Source organism: Salvia splendens, chromosome 21, assembly GCF_004379255.2.
Source record: "Salvia splendens isolate huo1 chromosome 21, SspV2, whole genome shotgun sequence".
Taxonomy (NCBI): Eukaryota; Viridiplantae; Streptophyta; class Magnoliopsida; order Lamiales; family Lamiaceae; genus Salvia; species Salvia splendens.
In genome coordinates this window covers 8,376,101-8,392,456 of record NC_056052.1, presented here as the reverse complement: position 1 = coordinate 8,392,456, position 16,356 = coordinate 8,376,101, and the positions used below count along the sequence as shown (strand labels likewise).

General features: G+C 38.4%; 2 protein-coding genes across 2 annotated transcripts; both read right to left on the bottom strand.

Moving 5' to 3' along the window:
• Positions 1–1,405: 1,405 nt before the first annotated feature.
• Positions 1,406–2,223, bottom strand: LOC121784162. The gene is made up of 2 exons (XM_042182340.1): positions 1,993–2,223; positions 1,406–1,924 (listed from the first exon to the last, which is right to left on the bottom strand). The coding sequence occupies exons 1-2, from the start codon at positions 2,089–2,091 to the stop codon at positions 1,406–1,408; spliced, it is 618 nt and encodes a 205-aa protein (XP_042038274.1). The 5' UTR covers positions 2,092–2,223.
• An 11,547-nt stretch (positions 2,224–13,770) lies between these two features.
• Positions 13,771–15,626, bottom strand: LOC121784161. Its single transcript, XM_042182338.1, has 2 exons — positions 13,881–15,626; positions 13,771–13,806 (listed from the first exon to the last, which is right to left on the bottom strand). Exons 1-2 carry the CDS (start codon positions 15,624–15,626, stop codon positions 13,771–13,773), a joined length of 1,782 nt encoding a protein of 593 aa, XP_042038272.1.
• Between the last annotated feature and the right edge of the window lie 730 nt (positions 15,627–16,356).

Below are 16,356 nucleotides of genomic sequence, written 5' to 3'. Positions count from 1 at the left end.
AGAATAAATCACACCTTAATACAATAGAACTCGGGAGAGTTGAGGTTTTGAGTGAGGTCATTAACCTAATCAAACTTTTGGGAGTTAGATGCTAGGATTAGAAGGGGACTTCAATTCTAGCATCTAATCTACTGGTTTCTCACCTCGGGAGGGGGTTTAATCTATAATCGTGGTTGACTTAGTAGCTCTAGAGACACCAAAAGGTGAGGCGAATCAATTGGATAAGAGCTTGGAATTGTGCATCGGATCCTTGAGTTCTACATTTTTCCCATTTTATCTTTCGTATCATTATCACACCGTGTTTCCTTGCTCTTAATTGTTACTTGCTTATTATATGCTTTTATTAGATGTTAGAACAAACAAAACTGCACTTGATTGTCTAGATAGTAGTTGATCTTTGTTCGTGGTAGTTAAGCTGATACAAAATTGTCTCTGTGGGATACGATACTCTTGCTTACTGATTGCTACACTAGCCCCGTACACTTGCGGGTATTACTTGTGTTAAAATAAGTTGAGTCAATCTTCTGTGCGCGACGATTTTTTCGGGGTTGATTTAGAGAATGTCGTTGTGGAAGATACTCCTCCGTCTAGACTCTCAACCGCCAGAATCGAGAAGGGTATCCGTAGCTTCTTTACGCGGAGAAGGCGAGACAATTGAATGTGTAACAACTATTTAGCTGAATAGAACATTGTTCTGTTTTACTTATATTTTGGCGGCGTCGTAGTTATTTATTGAATAGAACATTGTTCTGTTTTACTTATATTTTGGCGAGTCATGGAATACACAAAATGTAAAATTTAGTTTATTTAAAAACGCCACTCAAGATGGCATTTTTCCTAAAAACGCCATCTAAGTTGGCGGGTTTATCCAGAAACGCCTATTTCGTTGGCGTGTTTTAAAGACGCCAACGCCGATTGGCGTGTTTGTTCAGAAACTCAACCTCGGTGTGGCAGAAAATTGCAAAAAAATTTTCAAAGTTAGAAACGCCATCTTGAGTGCCGTGTTTAAAAAAACGCCACTGAAGTAGTCGTTTTATAGGAAAAACGCCACTGAAGTAGTCGTTTTATAGGAAAAACGCCTATGACGTTGGCGTGTTTTAAAAAACGCCTAGTAAGCTTGGCGTGTTTGTTCAGAAACTCAGCCTTGGCATGGCAAAAAATTGGAAAAAAATTTCAAACTTAAAAACGCCATCGTGAGTGGCGTGTTTCAAAAAAATGTACCAATAAAAATTATAAGAGTTCAAATTATCAACATGCACACGTATAAAAAGCGGATTTATCAAATTACTAATATACATACGCCAAATGAATGAAAAAACACCAATATCAATACAATATATCAAATTACTAATATAAAGCGTTCAAATCAATGTAAAAACACCAATATCAAAAGTTCGGGCAACGTTCACTCGTCTCGCCTTTTACGCATAAACAGACTACGGATTCCCTTCCCGATGCTGGTCTTAGGGATTCTAGACGGAGAAGTATCTTCAACGACGGCATTCTCTAAATCAACACCAAAAAAGTCGTCTCTCGCAGAAGACCGAGGTAGAGATTGTTGATCGCTGAGACCGAAATCTTCTCCTGTACCACCCGTGTGGCTGACAGAGTGACGACCCCGCACGACAGATCTTGGTGGAGGTGGAGCCACAAAATCGTCATCAGAATCATCAACCAACTGAGTATCCATCCTTGATGATGACGACTCTCCACCAACTTTCTTCTTTCCACGCCGCTTCGCTTTTTGCCGCACGGGCATGTCAAGGTCCAGCTCAGAGCGCTGAGAAGGACGGTGGTCCATCGTCTCAGCTTCCCCACATATCTGGAGGCCATCTTCAACCATTCTCGAAATGGTGAATAAATCCGGCCGTCCTGACATGTCTTGCTCCCTAAGAAAGTGGCGTATTTTGTGAAGGGTCTCCACCTACAATTTTCAGTGTTAATTACATTTCATCTTATGAATATAAATAAAGAATAGTTGTTGAAATCTACCGCGTAGTGATGAGAGGCCGCCGTTTCATGGAAGCCCTCATGAGAATGCACCCCAGGTTTTGTTAGGTACACCACGGTTATCCGGCGAAACCAATCCATGTACTCATCAGTAGCAACAGGCACCAATGAGTACTCCAAATCAACATACACCGTGTCGTGCCTATTATGCCAATCTTGTATATGATTGGCGTGCCACTGAACCCAGTTCCGACCTGCTTTGCCACGTCGATCCTGTTTCGTAAACTCAGATCCGTGGAACCGGTCGACAAGCGGGATATAAGGTTGGACAATCCCAAATTGTCGCAACACCCGCTGTGGCATGTGTGGCTCAACCATATTCCAGCAGATTAGTGTTGTCATCGACGTCCATATAGGACGACCGGCAACACAAACATCCGGCAGATTTCGCGATTCATACGGCCTCCAAATAAACTAAATATGAAACTTATTTAGTCAAAACTAGTTCAATCAAAACAACACACTAGCAACAATTTAGGTTACGTAAATTACCTGATTGGCATGCATTGTTGAGAACTGATCTCTGAAAGTTTCAATGCAATGCCCCGATGCTTTTACATAAGAGGCCCGACCAGTCCATCTACAAAAATTAAATTATAAGCGAACAACACAAAAATCAATAAAAATTATGCTTAAAAGAGTAATTAGTGGACAACTTACGCGACTGCACATGGTAAGTAGTCTACGGGCGCGGGGTTCAGCATCTGCGGTCTAATAATTGGGATTCTTTCCCAAGCCCACAGCTGTAACAATGTAAGAGCTCCCCCGACATCGGTCCTCTTACCAAGTGCAGCTTCACATAGATTGTGGTACAAGCAGGCAAGAGTCGCACCTCCCCAGCTATAGCTAGCACATTGTTCTATATCCATGAAAAACTGAAGGTAGAAGAAGGGAATTTTATTACCGGTAGCGTTCGGGATCAGTAGACCACCCAGTAACAGCAGACAATACACACGAGCACGTTGATTGTACATGTATTGCTCGTGGTCATCACTCAACTCAATCCACAGTTGATTTGATAAGCTTGTCTGCTTCCAGTTCATTTCTTTTAGATCAACTGCATCTGGAATAAAGCCAAGAAAATCCAAACAAACATCCTTCCAATAGTTGACATCCTTAGTGGGGATGTAACCCGTCAGAGGCTCACCGTCAGTTTTGAGGCCCCATAAGACCTCTACGTCTTCTAAGCTCACAGTCGCTTCACCGACTGGAAAGTGAAACGTGTGAGTCTCTGGCCTCCAACGTTCAATCAAAGCGGTGATAAGATGGTGGTCAATGTCTTTCGGTTGACCACACCTCAACATCCCGCCGAACCCCATCTCATCTATAACCGCCAAAACACGAGGATTTATGGGAACATCCCATATGATTCCTTCGTATCTTCTACACCGTACGTCTTCCGATGGCACTCCTGCCCATATGTTATTAGAGACGTGTTGTCTCTGCAGATATAATACGGAGATTTTGGTTTATAATCAAATTTATACACAAATTCACTTAACCCAAACAATCCAACATAATAATTAACACTAACGTCATACAAATAATCCATATGCACAATATTTCAACTCAAATCGCAACACATTACAAACCCTAGCTAAGTATCCAACAATTACTCTAATAATGTAAAAGATAAGCATACTAACCGAATAAATTGGACGAATTTGGGGAAAACTAGCACCGATTGATGAATGGAGGGCGAAATCACAAAGACACGGACGAATTTGCGAAGGATTTGGGCGCTGCTAGAGAAAATCGCGAAGTGGGTCTGTGGTGTGGTCTGTGGTGTTAATTTTTCGCGACTGGCTGCTGGTATATGCTTCTGAACAAAGACGCCAATGGTGTTGGCGTCTTTTAGTTAAAGACGCAAATGAGGTTGGCGTCTTTTAGCACAGACACGCCACACGGATTGACGTCTTTTATTATATACACGACATCTTGATTGGCGTGTTTAAATGTACTGTAATTGGAGTAAATACGGGTATAATACTTGAACATTGTAAAACGCCATTCTAGTTGGCGTTTTTACTTAATAAAAACGCCTTTCCTATTGGCGTTTTTCCTATATATAGAATAGATAACAAAATGGGTACATTTACGTGATTTTAAAGGCAAACTGCCCTATAAACCCGATTTCCTCCTTGTCCATCTCCCTACAACATTATAAGTGACCGTTGAATTTTTTTTGTAATATTAGAGCATTCACAATGGCCCTTCCATTCCACGCCAACAATTTTACTCAACGGCCTATCTCCGTGCAATTGAAGGCAATTGAAGGGCCCTTTCAAAGGGCATATCTAACTTTCATTTCATTTTCACCTCATCACTATTTTGCTTTAACTTTTTTTCACTTGTATATTTAATACTCCCTCCGTCCCGGGCTACTCGCTCATTTCCTTTTCGGCTCGGAGATTAAGGAATGAGTGTATAGGAAAGTAAAAAATGACGGCTGTAGGTGAAATTTTTTACTAAAAATGGAAAGAGTGCAAGTAACTTGGGACGCCCAAAAAGGAAATAAGTGCGAGTAGTGCGGGACGGAGGGAGTATATTATCAAACTAAATAAATTTAAACGCAAATCTTCGTTGTATTACAATATTGGAAAAAAGAATACAACGAGGACCAAAATTAAATAAAAACATTATGAAGTATTTATAGTGTATAAATTATGGAATAAAAAAAACAAAAAATAAAAGAAGATATGTGTGATGATCGGCCCTTCTTCCACCATGAGGGGCTTATCATCGGCCTAGGCCGCTCTAAAATTTCCAATTTTGATTATAATTTTCATTACAAACTCGGATTTTGATTACATACTCTGTCCGTTTTAAATCCTCGTGGGTCGTGGCTGCTCTAAGTAAATTATCTTGTACTATTAATGTTTTAGTTGCGTCAAAATTAAAGATGGCACAGAACTTGCAGTATATTAATATATCTGGTCATTGTTAAATTAGTTCCTCTATTTCAGATAGTATTTTTTTACTAGAACTTTATGACTCATTAGCCTATACGTATAAATTACTCACTCATGAAAGTATAAACTATTTTTTTATTAGTTATTCCTACAAATATGAAATTTCAAATTTTTGAATAGTTAACAACATATCACCCTTACACATTATTTTATTTACAACTTATACCATTACATTACACTACTAATGATGTGAAACCCACTTTCCACTAACACTATTTACGTTATTTTTTATATTTCTCTTGCTTTACCAATTATACATTAAAACATGTGTCAAATCAAATGTTCATATTTTTAAAGAAAGGATGGACTATAATATTCTGTTCATAATTTATGTTGGAATTATAGGCTTAAGGCACTTTTATCTTAGAATCAATTAGTTATTTTTGCCTAGGCATATTGGAGATATTAAAGTGTACATGATATTTAATCATATTACCATATAAATGTTTTAAAAATAATGTATAATTTCATAATAACTTTATTATTAATTTGATTAGTGTCGAACCTCAAACTACTGCAAACTGCAGACCTCCAGCAAAAATGGATCATCAATCATTATGCCTCACAAAAATGGGTCATCAATCATTTATGTTCACACGTTCCCAACTTTCTTAAATTACTAACTCTATTGATACATCAATGCAGTGTATTAAAAGTATCAACACGATGACAATGAAATGTCAGTATAATCTTAGTTGATATTTTAATGCACCGTGTTGACATTGATATTTAAAATGTCAACATAGTATATTAACGTGATCGTGTTGACATTTTGAGTACAATGCATTAATGAGTTAGCAATTTAAGAAAAGTTAGTATTATAACGCACCCCACTAGAGTGTGGGTAATGAATGATAAATATGTGAAGCATTGACATATTGATTAAACCATAAAAAAAAGCAGATGATCTTGACTCTAGCAACATGTGGTGAACTAATTGAATGCAGCTGTTTCTTGGCTCCTGGATCTGTTCATGCGATCCCAAATGGAAGTGTATGAGGAACGAGGCACTTCTCTCTTTTAGTAAGCTTGCAGAAGTTGTGCACCTTCAACTTAGCTATCTCAGCCTCCTCGTCTGCTGTTATCTCCCTTACCACCACGGTCGGCTGACACCTTGCTCTCTCTCTCTCTCTTATTCCAGATCTACCCTTTGCATGGTATGATAATGATACCCTCTTCAGAAGTGCGATGGACTGAAGAACTTGAAACAAGAGAGAAAAACGTGAATATCACCAATAAGAAGACGGTCAACATCAAGTCCCTGATTGTGTGTCACATTGGCACCAACTGAATGTATACCAGTTTTAGCAGCTCTCTTCACTGTCACTCGCAACTGCAACAGCTGTCTTCAACACATTCCACGGACCAATGCAGCCACCCAAGTGTAATACCTAATTTATCAATCTAGATACACAAATAACCAATTCATATTGATACTATCACTCCACATGTAAACACAATCCTTGAAATTACTCAAAAAATTTAAAGCCCAAAACAATATGGTCCATGATTTCTTTGATCCTGGTTTGCAATTGCTCGGAAACAAGCTCTACCCACTTTATTCCCTTTAAAACCGCTTGAACCTTTTCTGGTTTAGAATTCACCCTTTGGGTTTCAGTATTTCCAGTTCCAGTATTTCCAGTAGTTGATGGTAAAGCTTGTATTAATGGTGAAGATATTGGAGTTCCTTCGGCAGCGAGCAAGCTCCTTGAACTAGTGAAGTCCTGTAAAAAGGAAGTAAAGTTTTGCCAAGGAAAGTACGTATAATGTGGTTGGTTGCTAAGAAACGTAGTAAATACAGTTACATTACATGTTAATAATCAATTTAGGACAATGTTATGGATGGCGTATGACGGCTTACGGTAGTGACCGCCACAAGGATATGGCATATCGGTATGGCGGGATATGACGGTCGATAAATAAATTAATAAAATATTAGTAATATACTCCATCTGTCTAAAGGAAGATGACCCCTTCTTGGGACGGCACGAGATTTTATGCATGCCAGTTTTAAAATGTTTAAAAAGGGAGAAAAAAAGTCGTTGGGTGTTTAAAAGTAGGAGAGATGAATAAAGTAAGAGAGATAAAAGGTTGTTGATGTTTATAAGTAGGAGAGATGCAAAAAGTAAGAGAGAGAAAATGTTGTTGGGGGTTTAAAAATAGGAGAGATGAATAAAGTAAGAGATGAAAAAGATAATTGAGTATTTTAAATATTTCCTGAATAAGAAAGGGGTCACCTTGGTTGGGACGGACGAAAAAGGAAAGTGAGTTATCTTTAGTGGGACGGAGGGAGTATGTATCTATATATTCAAAAAATTAGAAAATAATAAAAATGTAATATATCAACTATTAAAACAATTAATAAATAAATAGAGCATAGAGTCGTAAGCAATTATACAATATGCCTACAATAATATGTCTTAGTTGAACAATCAAAATATAAACTTATCATCCCAAATTATCAACTCTAAATTAAAACCATCCTCAATCGTCACCATCCCCAACATAGTCATCCTCATTGTAGCTATCATCATCCTCCAACGAAGCTTCTTCATCTTCTGATTCTTCATCCACAAGCTCTCTTTCTTCAACAGCTGTCGCAAATCTGCTCTCCCTTAATTGGCCGTTCCCTTTTCTAGATGTGGATGTAATTTATGATGCTTTCCTAGAACTTAATGATGCAGAAGCGTCTTTTCTTTTCTTATTCTTAGCCCTAGTATACGTGGCTCTCCAATCCCCGGCAACTCGTAGACTGTATCCCAATCAAGTGATCTCCATTAAAAACTCTATCACAGCCTTCACCATCAGCACCATCATACTCTCCAACCAACCACTCATTACAATGATTAATGTAACTGAGTGAAATAGGGTCGAGTGTATGTCTTTTGTCGTAGTGCTCATCCAATTTTTGGTTATATTTTACATAAACCATATCATGCATCGTTTGATGCTCGAGCCTATTTCTCTTTTACGAATGAATCTGTCACATAAATATAATAATAGGTTTGTAATTATAATATTATATTAGAAGTTTAAAATTAAAAATGAAAATATAATATTCCCTCTGTCCTATTTCATGTGACACATTTCTTTTTTCGCACGTGATTTGAGAAAATCATAATAAATATTTAAAGCTGAGGGAAACTAAAGTAATATTATTATCTCTTTTACTTTACTTTCTCTCCAGTCAAACTATTTATTATGATTTTCTCTAAACACGTGCGAAAAAGAAATACTCCCTTCGTCCGCCATTAGGAGTCCTATTTGAGTTTGACACGAGTTTTAAGAAATATAAAGAAAAGTGGGTGAGAAAAGATAGTGGAATGTGGGGCCCATTTTTATATATTAGTTTTATAATAGGATGTGAGTGTAATGAGTTAGTGGAAAGTGAGGTGTACCTACCATTTATAGTAAAAATGAACCGAGACTTCTAATGGCGGACAAACTAAAATGGTAAACCGGGACTCCTAATGGCGGGCGGAGGGAGTATGTCACATGAAATGGGACGGAGGGAGTAAAAGATTTGTCAATTATCTGCTCAAAAACACTCCAATTTTGCTCACACCTAGAAGCACTACAAGTCAAGCTAAAGACTGTTATCGCGAATTTTTGCAATAGAGTAGCTGCGGCGCCATGCTAACTCCACCAAAATAGCTACAAAGCCAGATAAAATTCATAGATTAGAAATTAGAACTCAAAAATTTAATTGAGTTTAGTTTAAAGATTCTGACTATGAGGCAACTAATTTATTTTGTCTTTCACAATATCATCATCTAATGACCTTTGTAAATTTTCAAGTGCTTCGTTGTCTCTTTTTTATCTTTCTTTGGCACCACACTTTTGATGCATTCAAAAAACATGTAGTTATCTCAGCATCAAATCGCATTTCCGGATTATTATAAAAGATGGTCGGATTCAAAAAGTGGCCTATGGAGCTGGCAATTACACTTTCTATCAATGAACTCGAAAACTTAAGAGTACCTTTGCTCAAGCCCATGAAGAGACCTAGCAATTGTTTCTTTTGCCTTCTCCTTAGCCTCATAAATATGGCCCATTTTCTGTTTCCTTTCACCATCCATCAATCTATGAGCTGCTACAAGGGAAGCCATAAATTTGAGAATATAAACCACATTCTTCCAGAAAGGAGTATACTGAGTTGTTTGAGTGCTTGCTTCACCTTAACTTCTTTTGAAAGCATGTTTTAGATCCACTCATCAGAAATAAACATTTTCCTTATGTTATATTTCTTCTTTTGTAACCTTTTCTAATGATAAAAATGATATAGCAAACCGAGTGATGGCCGGCCTCACCGAGTCCTTTGTGAAAGTTCTAAACAACTGTAAGGTAAACGTATGGCTACAAATATAGCCAACAAGACTAATAGTCCTTCAAATTGTTTTTTAATGACCGAAATCTTACAAATGTTCTCAAGCATGCACACGAAGTCCAATAAAGATGTTTTGTCTAGACCATCAATATTTTCCCCACGGCTACATAGTTACACCTATTGTGTATTACTAATTGGACAACATATTCCTCGTTGATCTCCATAACAAAATCAAGCAACTTAAAACAATTTTTACCCTGTTTTGAAAAAATCAAGCAACTTCTATTTTTATAAATTTAGTAATTGCAATTTGCAACAATGCCTAACTGAGAAGAAGCCACATCAATGACAATTAGTGGTGTAGATTCTAGTAGTAATACTAAAACTGATTCCACCAATAAGGTACAATGCACCTTTTGCTTGAAACATATGAATGATTGTATAAATATGGGCAAAGAACACTTGCTGGGAAAGAAGGGGAAGGTTGTTGCATGTCATAAGGTTCGAAAGAAGTTCGTGAAGAACTTTGGAAATATTTTACAGACAAAAGAACTGCGAGAGCCGCTCAGGTTCCTTTGTCTAGTCATTCTGCGAGACATGTTGATCTTGGTGGCTTAGGGTTTAGTGATGATGAAGATGACATGGGCGCTAATGTGAAAGCATATCGTCATTTGAAAGGATGAGGCAGTTGAATATGAGGGAAGCTCCTGACAAAGAAGCTGAAGCTGTAATCCGAGTTCATCAATATATTCCTTGATTTTGGTACCAAGTGGGCTTATCATTCAACTTGATTCAATTGCCAAGCTTTCAAGAAATGCTCCGTGCAGTTGGTGACTTTGGCAAGTATTTGTTCTGTCCACTACCATGACATTTGAATTCCTCTCTTGGAGAAAAGAGATCAGATATATACAGATTCATTGATGACGAAAAGGAAGGACGAATGAAGCTATGTGGTTGCGCAATCATGTCAGATGGATGGACAGACCGAAGACAAAGGACTATAATCAACTTCTTGATTAATTCTCCTATTGGAACGATCTTTATTAAATCTATTGATGCAACTAGCTCCGTCAAAACGCAAGAAAAACTGTTCGAGTTGGTTGATTCTGTTGTGGAGGAGATCAGCAAAGAACATGTTGTCCAATTAGTAACAGACAATGGGAGTAACTATGTAGCCAATAGGAACATGTTGAAGGAAAAGAGAAAACATATTTATTGGACTTCTGTGCAGCACACTGCATAGACGTCATACTAGAGGACATTGTTAAGATTCAAGTGATTCAAAGAACAATTCGAAGGACTATTAGTCTTCTTGGTTATATTTATAGCCACACTTTTAGCTTACACTTGTTGAGAACTTTCACAAAGAAGGACTTGATGAGACCAACTATCACTTGGTTTGCTACACCCTTTTTATCATTAGAACGGTTACAAAAGGAGAAATATAACATTAAAATATATTTATTTCTGATGAGTGTATCCAAAACAAGCTTTCAAAAAAAGCTAAAGGGAAGGAAGCAGCCAGGACAACGCACAATATACTCCTTTTATGGAAGAATATGGTTTATATTCTCAAAATTATGGCACCTTGTAGCAGTTCTTAGATTGGTGGATGGTGAAAGGAAACCGACAATAGGCCATATTTATGTTGGATATTTGACACACAAAATATAGGAGCACTCAACAAAGATGAAATATGGAGAATAAATATTAATAGGCTTCTCACAAAAGGGATTACAAAAGTGCTTCAGCACTACAAAAACTCTCACAATTTTCCTAACTTAGAGCTACAGCTCTTTCTCTCAATTCACTTCTGTTTTCTTTCTTTTGTGTATGCACTCAACCATACATTTAGCTCTACACACCGATTGCCTATTTATAGACTAACCTAAGTCGGTTAGTGACCGACATTACAAAGCTAGATCATTCTAGCTACATTCTAGCCTATTCTTAATAATATAATAATACAAGTTGGTAATTCGCAAACTAGATTACACATATATGCTGCTACGTGTCCTTGCTGTCACTTTATACTTAATGAGGAAACAAAATTCATCCACATATAATAAGTAGGTGATGCACCTACTTCATCACTTTTCTTAATCATGAAGTAATTGAGTTTAATAACTCAACATCCTCCCTTAAGCTCAATTCTTCAAGGTCTCCATGCCAAGTAAAAACTTCAATCTCCTGAAGACATCCTGCTTTAGTGGCTTTGTAAATATGTCTGCAATTTGATCCTGTGACTTGCAGTATACTAATTCCACATCATTTTGGTTCACGTGCTCCCGAATAAAGTGATAACGAGTATCAATATGCTTACTTCTTTCGTGGAACACTGGATTCTTTGCAAGTGCTATTGCAGACTTATTATCAACACGTATCTCCGCCGGGCCTTGTTGCGCGAATCCCAGAAAAGTTAATAAATTTCTCAACCAAATGCAATGACACACCGTTGAACTTGCTGCAACATACTCGGCTTCACATGTTGAGAGTGTCACTATAGCTTGCTTCTTTGACGACCAAGTAAAGACAGCATCTCCAATGTAAAAACAGTAGCCTGTAGTGCTCTTTCTTTCATCCAAGTCTCTTCCCCAATCGCTATCCGAATAACCAACGAGCTTAACTTCTTGATTAGAGGGATAAAGTATACCTTCATTCAGCGTACCTTTAATATAGCGTAAAATCCTCTTGGCCGCATTCAAATGAGACTGTGACGGCGTTTCCATGTATCTGCTGATTAATCCAACTCCATAGAGAATATCAGGCCTAGTGCACGTTAGATATCGTAAACTTCCAACGAGGCTTTTGAAGTAAGTTGGATCCACCTCAGCTTCACCATCATGCTTCCTTAATTCTTGACCGATCGCCACGGGAGTGTTAACAGGATTGCAGGACTCCATTTTGAATTTCTCCAAGATTTGTTTTGCAAAAGAGCTTTGAGAGATAAATATCCCTTCTTCATTTTGCACTACCTCAATTCCCAGGAAATGTGCCATCAAACCAATGTCCGTCATCTCGAACTCCTTGATCATGCTCTTCTTGAATTTATGAATCATTTCTTCACAATTTCCAGTAAAGATTAGATCATCAACATATAGGCAAACAAATAACATGTTACATGCAACATCTTTCTTCAAGTATAGAGCATGTTCGAAAGGGCACTTCACAAAGTCATTCTTCAGAAAATACTCATTGATTCTGGAATTCCATGCTCGTGGAGCTTGCTTGAGCCCGTACAAAGCTTTCTTCAATCTGTAAACTTTATCTCCAGCTCCTCGTTTCACATAACCTTCAGGTTGCTCCACGTAAATTTCTTCTTCAAGAAAACCATTTAGAAAAGCCGATTTCACATCGAGCTGATAGATCTTCCAATTGTGTTGGGCGGCCAGCGAGATAAATAATCTGATCGTCTCAAGACGAGCAACAGGAGCGAAGACTTCGCTATAATCAATTCCGGCCTTCTGCTTGTATCCTTTTGCCACCAACCTCGCTTTGTACCTTTGCACTTCACCATTGGCATTTTTCTTTGTTTTGAACACCCATTTCACACCAATTGCTTTTCGGCCTTCTGGTAGTGTTGTCAACGACCAAGTATCATTTTTCTCGATCGCATTGATTTCTTCATCCATTGCAATCTTCCATTTCATTTCTTGTGCAGCATCTGTATAAGCAATAGGATCAACATCCATATAAAAACAAATAAGATTCACATTATCCTCCACAGCTTCATCAACTTCATCAGTAGCTTCATATATATCATTCAGATTGCGCATTCTTCTTGGCCTTCCGACTGGACCTTGAGATGATGTTGGTGAATCAGGTTCTTCAACTTCACGTGCATCTTCTTGCTGATCAGGTACAATTTCTGACGAGCTTGCAACTTTTTTATCCTCCCAGCTCCATGTTTGAGCTTCTTCAAACACCACATCGCGGCTTATGATCACCTTCTTTGTGAGTGGGTTATATAATTTGTAACCCATTACTCGATCTCCATATCCCACGAAAATACACTTTTCGCCTTTATCATCAAGCTTGATTCTTCGAGCTTCAGGAATTTTGGCATAGGCAATGCAACCAAAAACTCTCAGGTGCGCAACACTGGGCTTAAACGAGCTCCATGCTTCTTCGGGCGTCATGTTACGAACACTTTTGGTGGGACACCGATTCAGGAGATATACTGCTGTTGCGACAGCTTCAGCCCAGAATTCTCGAGGTAAGTCCTTCCCTTTGATCATACTCCTCGCCATATCAAGAATTGTTCGATTCTTCCTTTCAGCAACACCATTCATTTGAGGAGTATATGCAGGTGTAAGTTGGTGAACGATTCCATGATCCTTGCAAAACTTTTCGAACAGATCGGATGTGAACTCGCCTCCTTGGTCGGATCTGAGAACTTTAATATAGTGTCCACTCTGCCTTTCCACAAGAATTTTGAACTCTTTGAAAATATCAAACACCTCAGATTTCCTTTTCAAAAAATACACCCAAGTCTTTCTGGAGTAATCATCAATGAAAGTTAGAAAGTATTGATTACCTCCAGTAGAAATAGGCTTTAGGGGACCACAAACATCTGTATGAACGATCTCCAACGGGCGTGATGCTCTCCATCTCATTTCTTTTGAGAAACTTGGCCTGTGATGTTTTCCCAGTATGCATCCTTCACAAACTTCTTCAGGATGATCAATATGAGGCAAGCCTTTCACCATATTCTTTGAAGACAGAAGCTTCAAACCACCAAAGTTCAGATGTCCAAGACGTAAATGCCATAACCACGATTCATCTTTAACAAATGCATTCATGCACTTCAACATATCATGTTTCATGTTCAATGCAAATAATCTATTTTTGGACATCTTCACAGAGGCAACCAAACTACCTCGAGCATCATTGATAGACAGATAAGAATTCTTGATATTAACATCAAATCCTTTCTCCAGCAATTGACCAAGACTCAAAATATTGCTCTTCATGGCAGGCACATAATAGACGTCATATATAAAACCATGATTTCCATTCTTTAACTTAATCAAGATATTACCTTTTCCTTGCACCGCTACTTTGGAGGAATCTCCAAAAGTAACTTCCCCATAAGATATCTCCTTCAGCTCCACGAAGAGTTCCTTGTTCCCACACATGTGGTTACTAGCTCCAGTATCCAAGTACCACGTGCTGTACTGATCACCCTCAAGTCCTTTATGAGTAAAAAGAGAGGTTGAAATTACCTGCTCATTATTGTCTCTACTATCTGCATAATGGACTTGTTGGTTGGACCTGGTATTTCCGGCTGTTGGACATTCATAGCTGTAATGCCCGAATTCGTGACAAGTATAGCACTCGACATTTGCTTTATCAAACCCTGGTTGATTATAGGTTTGAGAATAACCGCCTCTGTATTGTCCTCTTCCTCGTCCTCGTTGTCCATAAGAATTCCGACCTCTGCCTCGATAGGTGGAATTTTGGCGTCCTCCCTCATTTTGATAATTCTGACCTCGTCCTCCTCGATTTTGGTAATTTTGGCCACGCCCTCCTTCGTAATGGTAATTTTGGCTACGTCCTCCTCGGCTATGATAGCCTCGACCTCGGCCTCGACCTCGGTTGTATCCGCCACGTGATGTCTCAGACTCAAACTTCTTGTCTTCTTTGATTGACACCTTCGCTTGTAGCATATGCTCAAGTGACGGAGTGGTCTTTTTCTTCATGCGTTGCTCGTGGACTTCCAAGCTGCTTTGCAACTGGTCGATTGACATAGTGTTGAGATCTTTTGATTCTTCGATTGCCGCAACGACGTGCTCAAATTTCGACGTCAATGAACGAAGAATTTTCTCAATGACACGAACATCTTCAATGATCTCTCCTTGCCTTTTCATTTGATTCACAATAACTAATGTTCTTGTGAAATAGTCTGAAATGCTCTCCGTTTCAGACATGGCCAAACTTTCAAACTCGCCACGTAGGATCTGCAGTCGAACTCGTATTGCCTTATCAACGCCGGTGAAAGAATTCTTCAGAATCTCCCAGGCTTGTTTTGACGTGGTGGCTGCACTTACTTTCTCGAACGTGGTTTCATCAATACCTTGATAGATATTGAACAATGCCTTCTTGTCTCGTTTCCTTGCATCTCTGAGGGCGTTCTTCTGGTTGTTCGTCAGGGCATCTTCGGCTTCTGGGGAGGCAGGTTCGGTGTAGCCGTCTTGAACAATATCCCACAACTCTTGTGATTGCAACAAGACTCGCATCTGAATACTCCAATTCCCATAATTGTGTTTCTCTAATTTGGGAATCTGGGGTTGAACCATATTCAACGTTGCTGCCATAGGTAGGATCGAGTGGCTCTAGATACCAAATTTGTTGGATATTTGACACACAAAATATAGGAGCACTCAACAAAGATGAAATATGGAGAATAAATATTAATAGGCTTCTCACAAAAGGGATTACAAAAGTGCTTCAGCACTACAAAAACTCTCACAATTTTCCTAACTTAGAGCTACAGCTCTTTCTCTCAATTCACTTCTGTTTTCTTTCTTTTGTGTATGCACTCAACCATACATTTAGCTCTACACACCGATTGCCTATTTATAGACTAACCTAAGTCGGTTAGTGACCGACATTACAAAGCTAGATCATTCTAGCTACATTCTAGCCTATTCTTAATAATATAATAATACAAGTTGGTAATTCGCAAACTAGATTACACATATATGCTGCTACGTGTCCTTGCTGTCACTTTATACTTAATGAGGAAACAAAATTTTCATCCACATATAATAAGTAGGTGATGCACCTACTTCATCACTTTTCTTAATCATGAAGTAATTGAGTTTAATAACTCAACAATTTATGAGGCAATGGAAAAGGCAAAAGAAAAAATCGGAGGTCTTTTAATGGTCTTGAGCAAAGATACTCCAAAGTTTTCGAGATCATTGATAGAAGGTGGAATTGCCAACTCTATAGGGCATTGCATGCAGCTGGCCACTTTTTGAATCCGACCATCTTTTATAATAATCCGGAAACGCGATTTAAAGCTGAGATAACTGGGGTTTA